The sequence below is a fragment of the Oreochromis aureus genome, linkage group 14 (assembly GCF_013358895.1).
Source record: "Oreochromis aureus strain Israel breed Guangdong linkage group 14, ZZ_aureus, whole genome shotgun sequence".
Classification (NCBI taxonomy): domain Eukaryota; kingdom Metazoa; phylum Chordata; class Actinopteri; order Cichliformes; family Cichlidae; genus Oreochromis; species Oreochromis aureus.
Window position 1 is genome coordinate 37,202,819 of NC_052955.1, and position 23,404 is coordinate 37,226,222.

General features: G+C 41.5%; 1 protein-coding gene across 2 annotated transcripts in view; it reads left to right on the top strand.

Moving 5' to 3' along the window:
• Positions 1-23,404, top strand: part of nf1a (neurofibromin 1a) — a 154,244-nt gene that overhangs the window by 26,599 nt on the left and 104,241 nt on the right. For both annotated transcript variants that reach the window (XM_039622674.1, XM_039622675.1), the window contains exons 5-9: positions 20,509-20,615; positions 20,780-20,847; positions 20,970-21,045; positions 21,607-21,764; positions 21,855-22,028. In XM_039622674.1, the coding sequence (XP_039478608.1) occupies positions 20,509-20,615; positions 20,780-20,847; positions 20,970-21,045; positions 21,607-21,764; positions 21,855-22,028 (583 nt within the window). The remainder of the gene's footprint in view (positions 1-20,508; positions 20,616-20,779; positions 20,848-20,969; positions 21,046-21,606; positions 21,765-21,854; positions 22,029-23,404) is intronic.

Sequence of the window (23,404 nt, forward strand, 5' to 3'; positions counted from 1 at the left end):
TGAACACAAAGCGCAGACCCGCCGAAACATCAGAATCAGCGAGCTGTCGGCTTTCAGCCCTGACCGTGTCCGTGCAGTTGTTGTGCCAAAAAGTGATTGTCTGCCAGAAAGTGATTGCCGTCCACGGGAGCGCGCGCAGCCGCTTAAAGCTGCAGCGCCCGTCGGGTGAGAAAGGCGACATCTCACTGATTCTGATCCGCGGGTCCGCGCTGTGTGTTTACGTCCTTGTGCAGAATCCGTGTTCCTGCTCTCATTTACTGTCTTAGCTGTTAGGTGGTTGTTGAAATTTTGTGAGGTTTCACCTGAGATTCTGGCGTTTCGGGCAAAATAAATTTATATTAAAAAATCGATTCAGGATTTTAATGAATCGATTTCACGCTATTCAAGCCAGAATCGATTTTAATCGATGAATCGATTATTAAAACCCACCCCTACTCCGTAGCCGGTTACCAAGACTACGTGAAGTACCCTTGGAAGATCTAGTAGATGATGTGAATGCAGTACTATGGACGGACACCTAGGGCTCCGATTACTACTGTGACCACTGTTACCTTCACCCTCCACATCTTCTCAAGCTCATCTCTGAGCCCTTGGCTCTTCTCTGACTTAAATGTGACTCAACAAATACTTTAAACATAGCATGGGTCCAGAGGGGGACACATTGAGCACTTGTGAACATACGTCTATTTAAAACTTCTTATTCAGCCATGTATTTTAAAATTTACCAAAAGCTTCTTTGGCCATTACTTCAAAATATAAAGCCTTTGAAACCACACGATTCTTTTCAATGCACCCTGTATTATTAGGGCCCGAGCACTGAGAGTGCGAAGGCCCTATTGTATCTGCTCTGTTTATTATTATTAGGGCCCGAGCACTGAGAGTGTGAAGGCCCTATTGTATCTGCTCTGTTTATTATCATTATTAGGGCCCGAGCACAAAAGTGCGAAGGCCCTATTGTATCTGCTCTGTTTCTTATTATTATTATTATTATTATTATTATTATTATTATTATTATTATTATTTCGGCAAATGAATCGGCCTTTTGAGGGCCTAAACATGCTCGAAAACTCATGAAATTTTGCAGACTCGTCAGGTCTGGTGAAAATTCACGTATTTTAATGTCCGTGAGACATGTCCAGGGAAAATTGGCTCAGTAGCGCCACCTAGAAAAATGAGAAACGCGAGCCCCGAGATGGGTATGACCTACATGTATAAAACTCGAACACATATCTAACGCTCGGAGACGCACATAAAAGTCTATTATGGCCATGTCCTAAACCCAACAGGAAGTCCGCCATTTGGAAGTGAAGGTGACATTTTGGCTCTAATTTTGCCATTTCCATGCCTCGAACTTTTGCGAACTCCTCATTGGAATTTCATCGTACAAGCTTCATATTTGGTCAGTGTCAACTACACACCTGGGCCATGTTAAATTGCGGAGCTTTTGAGTTTTCGGGTTACTGTGAGGTCGTGGCGCCACGGCGAATTTCGATGACTCGCCATGAAAATCTTATTGCCTCTCGCTCTGTCATACATTGTCCGACCTTGACCAAAGTGGACACATATGATAAGGCTCCACCCCTGAACATATTTCAACTGCCATATTTGACATCAGGGACAGCGCCACCTAGTGGGAACAGGAAATGTCATGTTTTACACTTTGGGGTACAGTATTGTAATGGGTGACATCTGCAGCCTCAAATTTCTCCAGGAAAGCCTTAAGGAGTTGGTCTTGGGTTACAGAGAAAACTGTGAGTTTTCGCTGAAGGGTGTGACCCCAGCAGCATGGCGAACATTGAGGTCTCGCCATGAAGAAACAAATTAGTGTAACTCAATGAAATCCAATCTGATCAGTACCAGATTTTACGGGATGATGTCAGACCCGCCCTGAACAGATTGATATGCCCATTGTCAGGAATACGTAGCGCCACCTAGTGGCACCAGGAAATGTCATGTCTTTCATTTTGTTGTACTGATTTTCACCGGTTCATCGTGGCCACCTCAAAAGCGGTGAATATCACCATCAGTCCCTCTTGATGCTTCAGTGAGAAAATTGTGACTATAAACTGAACGGCGCACCCTGGTGGCAACGCAGTTCACCATGAAAGATGAAGTGGCTTTTGAGGGGCTTGAAAAGTTTAAAAGTCTTGAAATTTGGCGCACAGCTCTAATGTGATGAGGATTTCTTTTATATGTTCATTTTCCTTGAACAGCGCAAAATGGCTCCACAGCGCCCCCTACAAAATTTCAAAACAACAGCCCCTGCTCTGTGTTTTATGTATGAGTTTGAAACCTGGCAAGCTTATTGGAGATATCAAGATGTACAAAAAGTCTCTTGGAGCAATATCCCAAATCCAACAGGAAGTCAGCCATTTTAAAATTAATGTGTAAATTTGGCGACATTTTCCCTCTTTTCAGGCCTCATACTTTGACGAACTCCTCCAAGGGATTTCATTAGATTTACGCGATCTCCTGTGTGTGGAATCTAAAGACCTTTGTGATGTTAAATTGCGAAGCTTTTACGCTCAGGGAAACGGGTGGTCATGGCGGCACGTGGAGTTTCAATCACTCGCCAAAAGCAGTAACCTGCTGTCGCTCAAAAACACAATGTCCAATCTCTCCCAAAGGTCGCAGGCGTGATGAGACTCGAGCTCGGAAATGTTTGTTATGCCATTTGTCAGTAATGGTTAGAGCGCCACCTAGTGGGACGACTATAATAATGGTTGAATGAGATGAAATTTTAGCTGGTGGTTAAATGCATGAATTCCATCAATGTGACATCAGATCGGAAGCGCTGGTTTTAGGTGTTGGGCTTGGCTCGACGCTACCGGGGTGCGAGGGCCCTCATATCGCTGCTTGCAGCTTTAATTATTATTATTATTAGGGCCCGAGCACAAAAGTGCGAAGGCCCTATTGTATCTGCTCTGTTTCTTATTATTATTATTATTATTATTATTATTATTATTATTATTATTATTATTATTATTATTATTATTATTTTATTTCAAATGAATCGGCCTTTTGAGGGCCTAAACATGCTCGAAAACTCATGAAATTTTGCAGACGCGTCAGGTCTGGTGAAAATTTACGTATTTTAATGTCCGTGAGACATGTCCAGGGAAAATTGGCTCAGTAGCGCCACCTAGAAAAATGAGAAACGCGAGCCCCGAGATGGGTATGACCTACATGTATAAAACTCGAACACATATCTAACGCTCGAGAGACGCACGTAAAGTCTATTATGGCCATGTCCTAAACCCAACAGGAAGTCCGCCATTTGGAAGTGAAGGTGACATTTTGGCTCTAATTTTGCCATTTCCATGCCTCGAACTTTTGCGAACTCCTCATTGGAATTTCATCGTACAAGCTTCATATTTGGTCAGTGTCAACTACACCCCTGGGCCATGTTAAATTGCGGAGCTTTTGAGTTTTCGGGTTACTGTGAGGTCGTGTGGCGCCACGGCGAATTTCGATGACTCGCCATGAAAATCTTATTGCCTCTCGTTCTGTCATACATTGTCCGACCTTGACCAAAGTGGACACATATGATAAGGCTCCACCCCTGAACATATTTCAACTGCCATATTTGACACCAGGGACAGCGCCACCTAGTGGGAACAGGAAATGTCATGTTTTACACTTTGGGGTACAGTATTGTAATGGGTGACATCTGCAGCCTCAAATTTCTCCAGGAAAGCCTTAAGGAGTTGGTCTTGGGTTACAGAGAAAACTGTGAGTTTTCGCTGAAGGGTGTGACCCCAGCAGCATGGCGAACATTGAGGTCTCGCCATGAAGAAACAAATTAGTGTAACTCAATGAAATCCAATCTGATCAGTACCAGATTTTACAGGGATGATGTCAGACCCGCCCTGAACAGATTGATATGCCCATTGTCAGGAATACGTAGAGCGCCACCTAGTGGCACCAGGAAATGTCATGTCTTTCATTTTGTTGTACTGATTTTCACAGGTTCATCGTGGCCACCTCAAAAGCGGTGAATATCACCATCAGTCCCTCTTGATGCTTCAGTGAGAAAATTGTGACTATAAACTGAACGGCGCACCCTGGTGGCAACACAGTTCACCATGAAAGATGAAGTGGCTTTTGAGGGGCTTGAAAAGTTTAAAAGTCTTGAAATTTGGCGCACACCTCTAATGTGATGAGGGATTTCTTTTATATGTTCATTTTCCTTGAACAGCGCAAAATGGCTCCACAGCGCCCCCTACAAAATTTCAAAACAACAGCCCCTGCTCTGTGTTTTATGTATGAGTTTGAAACCTGGCAAGCTTATTGGAGATATCAAGATGTACAAAAAGTCTCTTGGAGCAATATCCCAAATCCAACAGGAAGTCAGCCATTTTAAAATTAATGTGTAAATTTGGCGACATTTTTTCCCTCTTTTCAGGCCTCATACTTTGACGAACTCCTCCAAGGGATTTCATTAGATTTACGCGATCTCCTGTGTGTGGAATCTAAAGACCTTTGTGATGTTAAATTGCGAAGCTTTTTACGTTCAGGGAAACGGGGTGGTCATGGCGGCACGTGGAGTTTCAATCACTCGCCAAAAAGCAGTAACCTGCTGTCGCTCAAAAACACAATGTCCAATCTCTCCCAAAGGTCGCAGGCGTGATGAGACTCGAGCTCGGAAATGTTTGTTATGCCATTTGTCAGTAATGGTTAGAGCGCCACCTAGTGGGACGACTATAATAATGGTTGAATGAGATGAAATTTTAGCTGGTGGTTAAATGCATGAATTCCATCAATGTGACATCAGATCGGAAGCGCTGGTTTTAGGTGTTGGGCTTGGCTCGACGCGCCGGGGGTGCGAGGGCCCTCATATCGCTGCTTGCAGCTTTAATTATTATTATTATTATTATTATTCAGGCAAAACAAGGGCCTTTTTGAGGGCTTTAACATGCTCAAAAACTCTTGAAATTTTGCACACATGCCAGGTCTGGTGAAAAATTTTGTATTTTATTGGTTTTACATATGAGCACTGGGAAATGGCTGTAGAGCGCCACCTATGCCTTGTTAAATGCAGCCCTACGAACACATCGTTTGAGCTACATGTCTGAAATCTGGCACACATGTATCATGCCAAGACGAACGAACAAAAAGTCTGGGGCCCATTGACGCAAACCCAACAGGAAGTCCGCCATTTGGAAGTGAAGGTGACATTTTGGCTCTAATTTTGCCATTTCCATGCCTCGAACTTTTTCGAACTCCTCCTTTGGGTTTGATTATATAAGCTTCATATTTGGTCAGTGTCAACTACACACCTGGGCCATGTTAAATTGCGGAGCTTTTGAGTTTTCGCGATACTGTGAGGCCGTGGCGCCACGGCGAATTTCGATGACTCGCCATGAAAATCTTATCGTCTCTCATTCCCTCATACATGGTCCGATGTGGACCAAAGAGCACACATATGATAAGGCTCCACCCCTGAACATATTTCAACTGCCATATTTGACATCAGGGACAGCGCCACCTAGTGGGAACAGGAAATGTCATGTTTTACACTTTGGGGTACAGTATTGTAATGGGTGACATCTGCAGCCTCAAATTTCTCCAGGAAAGCCTTAAGGAGTTGGTCTTGGGTTACAGAGAAAACTGTGAGTTTTCGCTGAAGGGTGTGACCCCAGCAGCATGGCGAACATTGAGGTCTCGCCATGAAGAAACAAATTAGTGTAACTCAATGAAATCCAATCTGATCAGTACCAGATTTTACAGGGATGATGTCAGACCCGCCCTGAACAGATTGATATGCCCATTGTCAGGAATACGTAGAGCGCCACCTAGTGGCACCAGGAAATGTCATGTCTTTCATTTTGTTGTACTGATTTTCACAGGTTCATCGTGGCCACCTCAAAAGCGGTGAATATCACCATCAGTCCCTCTTGATGCTTCAGTGAGAAAATTGTGACTATAAACTGAACGGCGCACCCTGGTGGCAACGCAGTTCACCATGAAAGATGAAGTGGCTTTTGAGGGGCTTGAAAAGTTTAAAAAGTCTTGAAATTTGGCACACACCTCTAATGTGATGAGGGATTTCTTTTTATATGTTTCTTTTCCTTGAACAGCGCAAAAAGGCTCCACAGCGCCCCTACAAAATTTCAAAACAACAGCCCCTGCTCTGTGTTTTATGTATGAGTTTGAAACCTGGCAAGCTTATTGGAGATATCAAGATGTACAAAAAGTCTCTTGGAGCAATATCCCAAATCCAACAGGAAGTCAGCCATTTTAAAATTAATGTGTAAATTTGGTGACATTTTCCCCTCTTTTCAGGCCTCATACTTTGACGAACTCCTCCAAGGGATTTCATTAGATTTACGCGATCTCCAGTGTGTGGAATCTAAAGACCTTTGTGATGTTAAATTGCGAAGCTTTTTACGCTCAGGGAAACGGGTGGTCATGGGCGCACGTGGAGTTTCAATCCTCGCCAAAAGCAGTAACCTGCTGTCGCTCAAAAACACAATGTCCAATCTCTCCCAAAGGTCGCAGGCGTGATGAGACTCGAGCTCGGAAATGTTTGTTATGCCATTTGTCAGTAATGGTTAGAGCGCCACCTAGTGGGACGACTATAATAATGGTTGAATGAGATGAAATTTTAGCTGGTGGTTAAATGCATGAATTCCATCAATGTGACATCAGATCGAAGCGCTGGTTTTAGGTGTTGGGCTTGGCTCGATGCGCCGGGGTGCGAGGGCCCTCATATCGCTGCTTGCAGCTTTAATTATTATTATTATTATTTCGGCAAATGAATCGGCCTTTTGAGGGCCTAAACATGCTCAAAAACTCATAAAATTTTGCACACGCGTCAGGTCTGGTGAAAATTTACGTATTTTAATGTCCGTAGACATGTCCAGGGAAAATTGGCTCAGTAGCGCCACCTAGAAAAATGAGAAACGCGAGCCCCGAGATGGGTATGACCTACATGTATAAAACTCGAACACATATCTAACGCTTTGGAGACGCACAAAAAGTCTATTATGGCCATGTCCTAAACCCAACAGGAAGTCCGCCATTTGGAAGTGAAGGTTACATTTTGGCTCCAATTTTGCCATTTCCATGCCTCGAACTTTTGCGAACTCCTCCTTGGGATTTTGTCATAGAAACTTCATATTTAGACAGTGCCAACTACACACCTGGGCCATGTTAAATTGCGGAGCTTTTGAGTTTTCGTGATACGGTGAGGACGTGGCGCCACGGCGAATTTCGATGACTCGCCATGAAAATCGTATTGTCTCTCATTCCCTCATACATGGTCCGACCTGGACCAAAGAGCACACATATGATAAGGCTCCACCCCTGAACATATTTCAACTGCCATATTTGACATCAGGGACAGCGCCACCTAGTGGGAACAGGAAGTGTCATGTTTTACACTTTGGAGTACAGTATTGTGATCGGTGACATCTGCTGCCTCAAATTTCTCCAGAAAAGTCTTAATGAGTTGGTCTTAGGTTACAGTGAAAACTGTGACTTTTCGCGAAAGGGTGTGACCCCAGCAGCATGGCGAACTTTGATGTCTCGCCATGAAGAAACAAGTTAGTATAACTCAATGAAATCCAGTCTGATCAGAACCAGACTTTAAAGGCATGATGTCAGACCCGCCCTGAACAGATTGATGTGCCCATTGTCAGGAATACGCAGAGCGCCACCTAGTGGCAACAGGAAATGTCATGTCTTTCACTTTGTTGTACTGATTTTCACATGTTCATCGTGGCCACCTCAAAAGCGGTGAATATCACCATCAGTCCCTCATGATGCTTCAGTGAGAAAACTGTGACTTTAAACTGAACGGCGCACCCCGGTGGCAACGCGGTTCATCATGAACAATGAAGTTGCTTTTGAGGGGCTTGAAAAGTTTAAAATGTCGTGAAATTTGCCGCACACCTCCAATGTGATGAACGCTTTCTTGTTATTATAACATTTTCATTGAATAGTGCAAAATGGCTCCACAGCGCCCCCTACAAAATTTCAAATCATCAGCCCCTGCTCTGTGTTTAATCTATGAGTCTGAAACCTGGTAAGCTTATAGGAGCTACAAAGATGTACAAAAAAGTCTCTTGGAGCAATATCCCAAATCCAACAGGAAGTCAGCCATTTTAAAATTAATGTCATTTTGGCGAGATTTTCCCTTCTTTTCAGGCACCGTTCTTTGACGAACTCCTCCAAGGGATTTCATCATATTGCCGCAATTTCAAGTGCGTGTAATCTAAAGAACTTTGTGATGTTAAATTGCGAAGCTTTTTACGTTCAGGGAAACGGGGTGGTCATGGCTGCACGTGGAGTTTCAATCACTCACCAAAAAGCAGTAATCTGCTGTCACTCAAAAACAGAATGTCCAATCTCTCCCAAAGTTCACAGGTGTGATGAGACTCGAGCTCGGAAATGTTTGTTATTCCATTTTTCAATAAAGGTTAGAGTGCCACCTAGTGGGACGACTATAATCATGATTGAATAAGACGAAATGTTACCTGGTGGTTAAACGCATGAATTCCATCAATGTGACATCAGATCGGACGTGCTGGTTTTAGGTGTTTGGCGTGACTCAATGCGCTAGGGGTGCGAGGGCCCTCATAACGCTGCTTGCAGCTTTAATTATTATTATTATTATTATTATTATTTTTCATTGAAATGAATTGCCTTTTTGAGGGCTTTAACATGCTCAAAAACTCATGAAATTTTTCACACATGCCAGGTCTGGTGAAAAATTTTGTATTTTAATGGTTTTACATATGAGCATTGGGAAATGGCTTTAGAGCGCCACCTATGCCTTGTTAAATGCAGCCCTACGAACACATCGTTTGAGCTACATGTATGAAATCTGGCACACATGTGTATCATGCCAAGACAAACAAAAAAGTCTGTGGGACCATTGACGCAAACCCAACAGGAAGTCCGCCATTTGGAAGTGAAGGTGACATTTTGGCTCTAATTTTGCCATTTCCATGCCTCGAACTTTTGCGAACTCCTCCTTGGGGTTTGATTATATGAGCTTCATATTTGGTCAGTGTCAACTAGACACCTGGGCCATGTGAAATTGCGGAGCTTTTGAGTTTTCGCGATACTGTGAGGCCGTGGCGCCACGGCGAATTTTGATGACTCGCCATGAAAATCTTATTGTCTCTCATTCCCTCATACATGGTCCGACCTGGACCAAAGAGCACACATATGATAAGGCTCCAGCCCTGAACATATTTCAACTGCCATATTTGACACCAGGGACAGCGCCACCTAGTGGGAACAGGAAATGTTATGTTTTACACTTTGGGGTACAGTATTGTTATGGTTGACATCTGCAGCCTCAAATTTCTCCAGGAAAGCCTTAAGGAGTTGGTCTTGGGTTACAGTGAAAACTGTGAGTTTTCGCGAAAGGGTGTGACCCCTGCAGCATGGCGAACTTTGATGTCTCGCCATGAAGAAACAAATGAGTATAACTCAATGAAATCCAGTCTGATCAGAACCAGACTTTACAGGCATGATCTCAGACCTGCCCTGAACAGATTGATGTGCCCATTGTCAGGAATACGTAGAGCGCCACCTAGTGGCAAAAGGAAATGTCATGTCTTTCACTGTGTTGTACAGATTTTCATGGTTTCATCGTGGCCACCTGAAAAGCGGTGAATATTAACATGAGTCCCTCATGATGCTTCAGTGCGAAAATTGTGACGTTAAACTGAACGGCGCACCCTGGTGGCAACGCGGTTCACCATGAAAGATGAAGTGGCTTTTGAGGGGCTTGGAAAGTTTGAAAAGCCTCCAAATTTGGCGCACACCTCCAATGTGATGGGCGCTATCTTGTTATGTGATCATTTTCATTGAATAGCGCAAAATGGCTCCACAGCGCCCCCTACAATATTTCAAAACAACAGCCCCTGCTCTGTGTTTTATCTCTGAGTCTGAAACCTGGTAAGCTTATGGAAGATATCAAGATGTACAAAAAAGTCTCTTGGAGCAATATCCCAAATCCAACAGGAAGTCAGCCATTTTAAAATTAATGTGTAATTTTGGCGACATTTTACCCCAATTTTCAGGCACCGTTCTGTGACGAACTCCTCCAAGGGATTTCATCAGATTGATGCGATCTCCTGTGTGTGGAATCTAAAGACCTTTGTGATGTTAAATTGCGAAGCTTTTTACGTTCAGGGAAACGGGGTGGTCATGGCGGCACGTGGAGTTTCAATCACTCGCCAAAAAGCAGTAACCTGCTGTCGCTCAAAAACACAATGTCCAATCTCTCCCAAAGGTCGCAGGCGTGATGAGACTCGAGCTCGGAAATGTTTGTTATGCCATTTGTCAGTAATGGTTAGAGCGCCACCTAGTGGGACGACTATAATAATGGTTGAATGAGATGAAATTTTAGCTGGTGGTTAAATGCATGAATTCCATCAATGTGACATCAGATCGGAAGCGCTGGTTTTAGGTGTTGGGCTTGGCTCGACGCCAAAAGTGCGAGGGCCCTCATATCGCTGCTTGCAGCTTTAATTGTTATTATTATTTTTCATTGAAATGAATTGCCTTTTTGAGGGCTTTAACATGCTCAAAAACTCATGAAATTTTGCACACATGCCAGATCTAGTGAAAAATTTTGTATTTTAATGGTTTTACATATGAGCACTGAGAAATGGCTCTAGAGCGCCACCTATGCCTTGTTAAATGCAGCCCTACGAACACATCGTTTGAGCTACATGTATGAAACTTGGCACACATGTGTATCATGCCAAGACGAACAAAAAAGTCTGTGGGCCCATTGATGCAAACCCAACAGGAAGTCCGCCATTTGCAAGTGAAGGTGACATTTTGGCTCTAATTTTGCCATTTCCATGCCTCGAACTTTTGCGAACTCCTCATTGGAATTTCATCGTACAAGCTTCATATTTGGTCAGTCTCAACTACACACCTGGGCCATGTTAAATTGCGGAGCTTTTGAGTTTTCGGGATACGGTGAGGCCGTGGCGCCACGGCGAATTTCGATGACTCGCCATGAAAATCTTATTGCCTCTCATTTTGTCATACATGTTCCAACCTGGACCAAAGAGCACACATATGATAAGGCTCCACCCCTGAACATATTTCAACTGCCATATTTGACACCAGGGACAGCGCCACCTAGTGGGAACAGGAAATGTCATGTTTTACACTTTGGGGTACAGTATCGTTATGGGTGATATCTGCAGCCTCAAATTTCTCCAGGAAAGCCTTAAGGAGTTGGTCTTGGGTTACAGTGAAAACTGTGAGTTTTCGCGGAAGGGTGTGACCCCAGCAGCATGGCGAACATTGATGTCTCGCCATGAAGAAACAAATTAGTATAACTCAATGAAATCCAGTCTGATCAGTACCAGACTTTACAGGGATGATGTCAGACCCACCCTGAACAGATTGATGTGCCCATTGTCAGGAATACGCAGAGCGCCACCTAGTGGGAACAGGAAATGTCATGTCTTATATTTTGTTGCACTGATTTTCACAGGCTCATCGTGGCCACTTCAAAAGCGGTGAATATCACCATCAGTCCCTCATGATGCTTCAGTGAGAAAATTGTGACTTTAAACTGAACGGCGCACCCTGGTGGCAACGCAGATCACCATGAACAATGAAGTGGCTTTTGAGGGGCTTGGAAAGTTTAAAAAGTCTTGAAATTGGGCACACACCTCCAATGTGATGAGCGCTATCTTGTTACAGGATCATTTTCCTTGAATAGCGCAAAATGGCTCCACAGCGCCCCCTACAAAATTTCAAAACATCAGCCCCTGCTCTGTGTTTTATCTATAAGTCTGAAATCTGGCAAGCTTATGTAAGATATCAAGATGTACAAAAAAGTCTCTTGGAGCAATATCCCAAATCACACAGGAAGTCAGCCATTTTAAAATGAATGTGTAATTTTGGCGACATTTTCCCCTCTTTTCAGGCACTGTTCTTTGACGAACTCCTCCAAGGGATTTCATCAGATTGACACGATCTCCTGTGTGTGGAATCTAAAGACCTTTGTGATGTTAAATTGCTAAGCTTTTTACGTTCAGGGAAACGGGGTGGTCGTGGCGGCACGTGGAGTTTCAATCACTCTCCAAAAAGCAGTAATCTCCTGTCACTCAAAAACACAATGTCCAATCTCTCCCAAAGGTCGCAAGCTTGATGAGACTCGAGCACGGAAATGTTTGTTATGCCATTTGTCAGTAATGCTTAGAGCGCCACCTAGTGGGATGACTATAATAATGGTTGAATGAGATTAAATTTTAGCTGGTGGTTAAATGCATGAATTCCATCAATGTGACATCAGATCGGAAGCGCTGGTTTTAGGTGTTGGGCTGGGCTCGACGTGCTGGGGTGCGAGGGCCCTCATATCGCTGCTTGCAGCTTTAATTTTGTATTTGTTTTTTGATGATTAGTTTAGGAGTTCAGCTGGCCTTTGTCCAGATTCATAATATCTTCATTTTACAAAGATTAGCTTTTTGTCATGTCATTGGAAGAATATTATTATGGGGGTCAAGAGGCCATTCTTAAGGAGGGGAAAGACTAAGCAGAAGTGTGCTGGATGCAAGAAGACTAGTCAAAATTGAGAAAAATGTGAATGCATCATATTTTTGAGCCACCATGCAATACCATCTGCAAACTGTCTTTTTTTTTTTATTTTATTTTTTTAAACATGCTAATTAAAACTCACAGTAGAAAACTATCAGTGTTCGGCCTCACCAAAGCCAAAACCTCAAAGAAGAGCTTTGTAACATCCTTCAAAAAGCCTGTGGAACTATTCCTAAAGACTAAATAAATAAATCAAAAACCAAGAGAGTTCAGGCTCTTCTGGCTCTTCTTGCTATATTGAAGTACTTCATGCGGAGACCCCTTTGGCTCCAGCTGCGGTCTCAAGGCTGGAGCTAAACAACAACACCCTGATAACGACTGTGTTGAGACTGTTCTTCCCATTCTACGCAAGGCCACCTGGGTTGGCTGTAAGACTGTTTACTTAGCCTGGCAGGGCGAAGGACACTGTCTCAGCTGAACTCTGGAGAGACACACACACACACACACACACACACACACACACACACACACACACAGACATATATACACATGCAGATGTACACTCATCCCCCCTCCCCCTCCAAACGCCTTCGATGCTTATTCCCTTCCGATGCTGACGGTGGATGAAGGAGACCAGCGCATAGGCTGCAGGCCCGGATGCACTGTCTACATTGGCTGTCTCTCACCCTTTACCCATCCCTGTTGCTTGTCATGTGTTTCTTTGGTGTATTAAGAGTCTTTTCATGTGCTATGTGCAGAGGTGTTTTTTTTCTGTTCTCAAACTGATCTCCCTGTTGGAGCTCAGTCTGGGGGGAGTTATTTTTTTCTCCTTATCTTTCCTCATGTGGTGGATTTTCCATTGTTATACCTCTCTGACCTGTCTTCCCCATCTGATGTTTTTGTGTAATGTATGTATGGTCGGAGGATAAGATGGCGCCGCCATTGCGTGCAATAGGTCGGCAGCCTTAACATGAAATTTCCCCTTGTGGGACTAATAAAGGTATATCAAATCAAATCAAAGTTAGTCATACCAAATTTAGATTTTATCATGAAACTGGACTTATCGTGCTTGTTGTTTTCAACATGTAAACATCCATTCAGGACTACAGAACGTTATAGAACCCATAGTGCTAGTAGCCAATTTAAGTTCAATAATGGTTGCATTTGATTTTGTTTAATAGGCACACTCTAATTGTTTTATTTTTTGGTATTTCAACCCAGTTGACCTTCTGACATACATCACGAATGATGAAGCACCTGTACCTGATGGCTTCCTGTTGAGTTAATATAGCCAACTTTTATCTTAATATTTATTTTATTATTTATTAGAATAATTTTAGATTTTAAAACCACCTAGGGAATCCCACCAAGTATAAATCAAGCTTTCATCACACTGCTCGCGAAACTAAACCCACCCAGCAATCTAATTATTGAGTTCTTAGCTTTTGTATCTGAACTATATAAAATCATGCCATTTGTTATTCATCCTTATCAGAGAGGTTTTATTAAAGGTAGATAAATCTAAGACGACAACAAGGAAAAAAAAAAAGCCACACACATCGTCCAGGTCCAAAAAAACATGAACACGGAAAAGAATTAAGTTTGTTCTTTTCAACCTCAAATTTCCATCTAGTGTATCATGTTTTGAGCACACGTACTCTTCATTGTACAGTGGAACACAGAGCAGTGCCATCTCATGTCACCTGTGAAAGGTCACATGACCACGACACACAGTAATAATATGCAATCAGAACCATGTCTGACAACAGACAGTCGATAAATAAATCATCTGCAAGTAATACATATTGCCTTGGTATAAGCCAGAAAAATCAGTGCCTCCACAAACCAAACAACAAACAGAAGTGTATGCAAAATAGGGCTGGGCCATATCATACCGTTCACGGTAATACCGGTATAATGTTGGGCAATGATAAGAAAATGAAATATTGCGATAGAATATGGGTAAAACGCGCATGCGCAGTGCCTTTGTTTTCATACGCACATGGAGGAAAAAGCATGCCGGCGACGGAGAATGAGAAGGCCGAAAGTGGATCGTTGAATGAAACAGATGAACCAGAACTGGTTTGTAAAAATGCTGCAACTTCAGTGGTGTGGAACTGGTTTAGCTTTCATCCGTCAGATACACAACAAAGCACTATTTTTGGTAACGCATGCTAGCGGGCCGTCATTATTACCGTGTTTTTTTTTGGAAAATACGGCACACTTAAAATCAATCCTTTGATTTTTCTGAAAATCGACAGTCCCTCTTATAATCCCGTGTGCCTTATGTTTGAATTCTGGTTGTGTTTACTGACCTCGAAACGATTTTATGTGGTACACGGCACTCGAAAATCTGTCAAATGTTTTAGTACGACTTTGCTAAGCTACGAACCCGCACCGCTTGATGGATCGTCGGAGCATTACGGCTATCGTAGGCAGGAGCCTCGCGGAGTGATACGTACTGTGCTTCAACATAATATTACCATATTGTGTGTGTATAACCTCTTTTTAAGTTTTGTCGATATTATGCATGGTTATGCTGAGGATATGTCGGCCAATTTCCACTGGAAATGCCTTTTGGTTAAACTTTCAGCAAGGAATTTGCATTTCAATTCAATTCAATTCAATTTTATTTATATAGCGCCAAATCACAACAAGTCGCCTCAAGGCGCTTTATATTGTACAGTAGATAGCACAATAATAAATACAGAGAAAAACCCAACAATCATATGACCCCTATGAGAGCAAGCACTTTGGCGACAGTGGGAAGGAAAACTCCTTTAACAGGAAGAAACCTCCGCAGAACCAGGCTCAGGGAGGGGCGGCCATCTGCTGCGACCGGTTTGGGGTGAAAGAAGAAAACAGGATAAAGACATGCTGTGGAAGAGAGACAGATATTAATAACAGATATGATTCGATGCAGAGAGGTCTATTAACACACAGTGAGTGAGAAAGGTGACTGGAAGGAAAAAATTCAATGCATCATGGGAATCCCGGCAGCCTCGTCTATTGCAGCATAACTAAGGGAGGATTCAGGGTCACCTGGTCCAGCCCTAACTGTATGCTTTAGCAAAAGGAAAGTTTTAAGCCTAATCTTGAAAGTAGAGATAGTGTCTGTCTCCCGAATCCAAACTGGAAGCTGGTTCCACAGAAGAGGGGCCTGAAAACTGAAGGCTCTGCCTCCCATTCTACTTTTAAATACTCTAGGAACAACAAGTAAGCCTGCAGTGCGAGAGCGGTGCTCTAATAGGGTGATATGGTACTACAAGGTCATTAAGATAAGATGGGGCCTGATTATTTAAGACCTTGTATGTGAGGAGCAGGATTTTGAATTCAATTCTGGATTTAACAGGAAGCCAATGAAGGGAAGCCAAAACAGGAGAAATCTGCTCTCTCTTTCTAGTCCCTGTCAGTACTCTTGCTGCAGCATTTTGGATCAGCTGAAGGCTTTTCAGTGAGTTTTTAGGACATCCTGATAATAGTGAATTACAGTAGTCCAGCCTGGAAGTAATAAATGCATGAACTAGTTTTTCAGCATCACTCTGAGACAGGATATTTCTAATTTTAGAGATGTTATGCAAATGGAAGAAAGCAGTCTTACATATTTGTTTAATATGTGCATTGAAGGACATGTCCTGGTCAAAATGACTCAAGGTTCCTCACAGCATTACTGGAGGCCAAGGTAATGCCATCCAGAGTAAGAATCTGCTTAGATACCATATTTCTAAGATTTTCAGGGCCGAGTACAATAACCTCAGTTTTATCTGAATTAAGAAGCAGAAAGTTAGCGCCATCCAGGTCTTTATGTCTTTAAGACATTCCTGCAGTTTAACTAATTGGTGTGTGTTACCTGGCTTCATGGATAGATAGAGCTGCGTGTCATCTGCATAGCAGTGAAAATTTATGCTATGTCTTCTAATGATGCTGCCTAAGAGAAGCATGTATAATGTAAATAGAATTGGTCCTAGCACTGAACCCTGTGGAACACCATAATTGACCTTAGTGTGTGAAGAGGACTCTCCATTTACATGTACAAATTGGAGTCTATTAGATAGATATGATACAAACCACTGCAGTGCAGTACCTGTAATACCTACAGCATGTTCTAATCGCTCTAATAGGATATTATGGTCAACAGTATCGAACGCAGCACTGAGGTGCAGGACAAGCACAGAGATGAGTCCACTGTCAGAGGCCATAAGAAGATCATTTGTAACCTTCACTAAAGCTGTTTCTGTGCTGTGCTGAGCTCTGAAACCTGACTGAAACGCTTCAAACAAGCCATTCCTCTGCAGATGATCTGTTAGCTGTTTGACAACTACTCTTTCAAGGATTTTTGATATGAAAGGAAGGTTGGAGATTGGCCTATAATTAGCTAAGACAGCTGGGTCTAGAGATGGCTTTTTAAGTAAAGGTTTAACTACAGCCACCTTGAAGGCCTGTGGTACATAGCCGATTATTAGAGATAGGTTGATCATATTTAAGATCGAAGAATTAATTAATGGCAGGACTTCTTTGAGCAGTTTAGTAGGAATGGGGTCTAAAAGACACGTTGATGGTTTGGAGGAAGTAATTATTGAAGTTAACTCAGAAAGATCAATTGGAGAAAAAGAGTTTAACTTAACATCGATGGTACTAAAAGTGGCTGTAGATAATATTACATCTGTGGGATGATTATTGGTAATTTTTTCTCTAATGATAAAAATTATTAGAGAAAAACTGTTAAATTTTTATATAGCTTTAATGCACATAAAAAACAGCTGCTTGTTTAAGTGAACATACATCGGTTGGGTTTCTTTTGCACTAATAAAGTTGTGGAGTTGTAAAGTATTTTGTCTTGCGTCAATTATATCGTCAGTTATATCGTTATCGCAAATTTTCAAATGTATATCGTGATAAATATTTTTGGTCATATCGCCCTGCTCTAATGCAGAATGTTACAGGGAGTATCTAACAGGAAAATAGTTGATACAATTGGTTACACAGATGTCAAATCTACTCACTCAAAGAACACAAGTAATGCACTCAATCGCCAGGACCTGTATGCACGCTCACCACGCAAGACTCCATTGCTGTAGAAAAAGAATGTTGAAGCGCATTTAGAATTTTCTTGAACAACATTTAGACAAGCTTGTGAAATACTGGGAGAGCATAGTATGATCAGATGAGACCAAAATTCTCTCCGATATTACGTATTGGTATCGGTCCGATACTGACCTAAATTACTGGATCGGATATTGGAGAGAAATAAAAAATGTAATCAAATCCATTAAATATCACGAAAGCACCTCACAAAACTTGTGACATGGCGTAACTCAGCTCATAACCCTGGAGCAGTATGCGTCACGTGATGGAGCGGCTGTGGTGTGCGAGACCTGTCTGAGTACTGGTTGAGCAGTTGGAGCCTCGCTACCAAAGCGGCATTTATCTCAGAGAAAGCTATCCCAGAGAAGTAAAGCAAGTGTGTAATTTCATCTCTGAATGTTTGTTTAGCATTGCCACGTTAAGCTTAACTGATACTGAATATGGAGCGACTGCCTCTTCTTCTCTCCCCCTCCCTCTCCTGTTGTTACTTCAATCATGAAACTGATCAATGATCGGCTGATCGGCTTTTCTGCCGTGACTCCCGTCTCTCTTCTTTGTTTTTGGCCCAATTTGCACCAGAAAAAGGAAACCAGCGGCTGAACAACAGCACCACGTTAAAGCTTGATAGGCTGTTGTTAGAATTTATTTAATATTACTTTCTACACCAGGATCTTTTTCTACGAAGCTGATGGCTGGTAACTGTGCAGGGGCGGGTCTAGCAAAGTTTTGCCAGGGGGGCAGGTAGGGCATTAACAGGGGAAGGGGGGCACAAAGAAATACTTTTCTTTCTTATTCTCATTTAAAATGTCTAGAACCAAAAAGTTTTAATTTGATGTAAAATGTATAGAAATCCATTACTGTATATAGTAACTATTAAGTGTAATGTACCCTAGTAAGCTATAGTACTTTTTCCTTTGGGAAGGTACCATCTGTGCAGTCTGCAATTCTGTTGAAGAATGATCTTTAATCTATTTAATTATTGTGAAAAAATAATTTATTTCTGTGCATTTTTTTTTTTTTTTTTTTTTTTTTTACACATGCGTTAAATTAAAGTTGAGGCAGAGGGTGGGGGGTGGTTCCCTATTTATTTATTCTTTTATTTGCTGGGAGTTGGCAACCCTATTAGTTAGGTTGCTTATCATTTCTGCTAAGTACTCTTTAAAATACAAGAATAGGGAGGATGATGTAGGTTCAAGTTTATTAGATGGATCAGTATTGCTGAACTATGAAATATTTTGGGTGCAGTGTATTTTTTGCATACAGGTATAACTGAATAGCTTTAGTGTTTGTTTGTTTTTTAAACTTGATTATGAACTTATACAAAATGCAGCAAGATATTAAAGAAAAACAGTTTTATTGATTTAAAAAGATACACTATATCGGTATCGGCAGATATCCCAATTTATGATATCGGTATCGGACATAAAAAAGTGGTATCACGCCATCTCTACTGTACACATTCCTTTTTTTATGGGCCAGGACTCGCGATGAAAGACGCCAGAAAGGAAGGAGTCAGATTAACCTCCAGCTGAAACTCTGCATCATTTATCCACGCTATCCAGTAAATCCGCGGTAGGCTAGCCTTCTTTTGGGCCATTCCGCTGAAATAAAATACTGAATCGCCAGAAGTATGACCCAGACTGACTCTGGTGCAGTAAGTCGGACCAGCTGTTTAAACCTGGTTGGTCTCAGTGACAGTTTATTTGGGTGAGGAATACAATAAACGAATGAAAGCTTCAGGATACTTTGATCGAAGGTGCCGGGCTGACTTCCTTGTTTTGCTTTGGAGAACCTGAGGTAGAGTTTTGCTTGTGCGACTTTTTTGGAGTATTAAAGAATGAACTAAAAATCTGATAAGGAATGCACTTTCTTGTCTTCTCTTTTGTGAGTGAACTCTAGCAACTCCTTATAACTGATGTTATGGACTCTTTGTAAAATGAATTTACTGGTTAATGGTTGCAGTCGAATGCTTTCTCCAACTCCACAAAACACGTGCAGACTGGTTGCGATCAATCTTCCACACCCCCTTGAATACCCTTGTGAGGATAAAGAGCTGATCCAGCGTTCCACCACCAGGACAAAACCTCATTGTTCCTCCTGAATCCCAGGTTCAACAAATGGATGAACTCTCCTTTCCAGTACCCTGGCATAGGTCTTCCCAAAAGCTGAGGAGTGTTATCCCTCTATATTTGGAACACACACACCCATCCCCATCTTAAAGGTCGGACTCAATGCCTATGCAGGGGTGCTCAGAGGCCAAGACAGCCAAGACAACCTTATAAAACAACTGGGGCTTTGAGAAACTTGGGGTGAATCTCATCCACCCTCGAGGTCGTGCCATTAGAGAATTGTTCAATAACTTTACCTCTAGTCAATTGTCCCAATTGGTTGTGGAGGTCCTTGAACTATACTATAACCAAGAATCAGATTTCCAGGACCTCCGTCTTTGACTCTTCAGAGTCTGCTCTTGATGTTTCCTCCTGAGACTATGGCCCGGCCACCAGGTCTCTCCTTCAAGCGCCCTCCCAAGACCTGGGTTCAGGGTGGTAACCTTATCCTGGGCAGGGTAAACTAGTCTCAATTTATTTGAGTCTTGATTTATTTCAAGATGTGGAGTATTTACAAATTATGGGATATGTGTCATGTATCACACATTTGCTGAATATAGTTGATAACTCATGAAATTTTTATGGTTCTTTTTTGATATAATTATTATATCAAATTAAGTTTTACTGGCATAGGGTCCATTCCAAAAATATTATAGGGTTATGCTATAGTATGAATAATGAGTAATCAGTCATTTGGTCAGCAGAGTACCTCTGATTTCCAGATTAATGTTGTAAGCCTTGTTCTTTGTAACTGCTGAACAGCAGAATTCACTCCTCCTTGTGTTTTCAGGCTTCAAGAGTTGACCGTTTGCTCAGAGGATAATGTTGATGTTCATGACATAGAGCTCATGCAGTACATCAATGTGGACTGCTCTAAGCTGAAGAGGCTGTTACAAGGTTAGTTTCTAATGCACTTACAGGATTACATTTGGGGGTATAATATTGGTAAAGGGACTAAGGAATTATTAGAAGAATGAAATTAGTTGGTTTTTTTTTTTTTTTTGAGAAATTATGAAATAGAGATGTTAAACAAAAAATTCTGTTTGGCTTTCTTCTCTTAGAAACTGTAATGAAGTTCAGAGCTCTAAAGAAGCCTGCCCAGCTTGCAGTCATCAGCAGTTTAGAGAAGGTAATTTTTTCTCTTTGTAAAAGTGCAAAATAATTTTAAGCATGATATCAGTGAATAATGAAAATGTAACACTTTTTTTTTCTTCTTCTTCTTTTCTTCTTTTTTTTCTTCTTTTCAATCAGGCGTTTTGGAACTGGGTGGAGTATTACCCAGATGAGTTCACCATGCTGTACCAGCGACCACAGTCAGATATGGCAGGTATGAAAAGAGTTAACTATAATATGAATATATAAGATGATGAAGAAGAAATAATTACCCCTATATCTGTGAAATTATTTTGTTAGAACGGTTGATATGATTATGTATTACTGCAACTATTTTTAGTAATAGTAATAATTAAACACACACAGACAATACCAAACAGCTATCTTGTAGCAGCTGAGATGATTTAGTCTGTTAGAAAAAAGCTTCCATGCCTGCTTAGTAAGTGGTGCAGAGAGGGTATGCAGTGGTACTGTATCACTACTACTACATCACTACTACTGCTGGTTCAGCTGATGGTTGAATGGAAACAATAACAACAATAAAAGATGACAGGCCCCTTTGTAAGTAATAGAAGTAGTTGAAGAGCAGTTCATTGCCATCAAAAGATTCTTTTAATTTTATAGATGTTTTTCTAATGTTCTAGAGTATATAAGTAATGAAAAATATTATCAGCTGTACATGTTTTATTTCAGATTTAACATACATGATAGTGGCTTAAAAAATTGACTGGCAATGTTCCTGGCATTAAATATGTCTATTTATGTCTTTGTACAGAAGCTGCAGAGAAGTTGTTTGACCTGGTGGACAGTTTTGCAGAGAGTACCAAGAGGAAGGCAGCAGTGTGGCCACTGCAGATAATCCTCCTCATACTCTGTCCAGAGATTACACACACGATCTCCAAAGACACAGTGGAAGAAAGCAAGGCTAACAAGGTCTGAGAGAAGAACACACAGTGATAAAACATAGTTTGATTCCATTCACCTTTTAATTAAAGACACTTTTCTGTTATTTTGTATCTGCAGAAACTTTTTCTGGACAGTTTACGGAAAGCTTTAGCAGGGCAAGGTGGAAGCAAACAGCTGATGGAGAGTGCTGCCATTGCCTGTGTCAAACTTTGTAAAGCCTCTACTTATATCAACTGGGAAGATCATTCCACCATTTTCCTCCTGGTCCAGTCCATTGTCATGGATCTCAAGGTCTGACCACTTTCTGAAAAGCAATTATCCTGTTTGTTAAATCTTAGGTTGTGTTAATACTGTTTATTATTACATAGTTTAGATCATTTACTAACGTGACACTGAAATAAGTTATGTCTCGCTGGTTAAAGAAAATGAATCTTTACACATCAAAGATGAACATACACATCGTGCCTACATACTGGATACAAGTTATCACTCAAATATGTTTCTAAATGGGTGTACATATTTTGGGAAAAATAGTTTGAGCATCGAAACCAAACTGATTTTCTGAGATTTATTGGAAAACTGATTCATTGCAACTTTTTTTGTGATTTGCAGTGGATTTCCCTGAATCAGTTAAAAACTTTTGTTTCCATGTGACAAAATGTAACATGTTTTTATGTAGAATCAGTGTAAATGGTGACTGATCTTAAGTGATTTCACTTGCTTGTTCTAAAGCAAGTGAAATCACTTAAGCAAGTGAAATCACTAAAGCAAGCTCAGCAACTTGAGCTGAATAGCAATATAGTGAAGAGCCTAATTCCAAGATGTTCTGTGCACATCCTACTTTTTCACTGGTGTCTGGGTTGCCAAATTGTCCAGAAAAACCTTTAGATTAAAGTTAGCCAGCAGTGCCTCCTGTCGGTCAGGTCTGGGTGAACAGATTCCAGAAGTGGCTGCTATAAAATCATGTGATTCACCATTTGCTGCTGTGGGGAGAAGTGATGCTGGGTTTAAAACAGTACATGTTTTAACTGTGATATTTGGCATTTTTCAATAATACAGTGTGATACCATAACCAACAAGCAGCTAGTAAATATATTTTTTTCTCAGTGCGATAAGTGACACAGAATGTGGCAGATAAAAGGTTGAGTCTGGATTGCCCACAAGCTCATGTGAAGCTAGAGATTCTTTTCAGCTGCCGCTGCTTGCAGGTGGAGGAAGGCCTGCTGGTCTTGTCATTCCCCATGCTCCTGCAACAAAACATGTATCCACCCTTTTTGTCCACTATCTGGGTGAATGGTTGGAATTGGGTAATGCTAAAGCAGTTGCAGTGAGTAGTGTAAGTCATTAAGTAATTAATGACTAAGTCATTCAACGCTTTGTCTGTATCATCAGTCTTTTAGTCTGTCACGTCCAGTCAGTCCCCTCCGATCTATCATTGCTGATAATGGAGGTTCTCGGCAGCATACTGTACCATGTATATGACATACATATGATGTCATGGCAAAAAGTCTAAGTAAACTTTATTGTCATTTCTGCTGTATACAGTGCAGTATATAGAGAGATGAGACAACGAGGCTCCAGTTACATTCATCGCAAAACACAAACAATGAATAAATAAATACATCAATAAAATAAATAAATAAATAAAAAAATTCTTTGTGATTTTG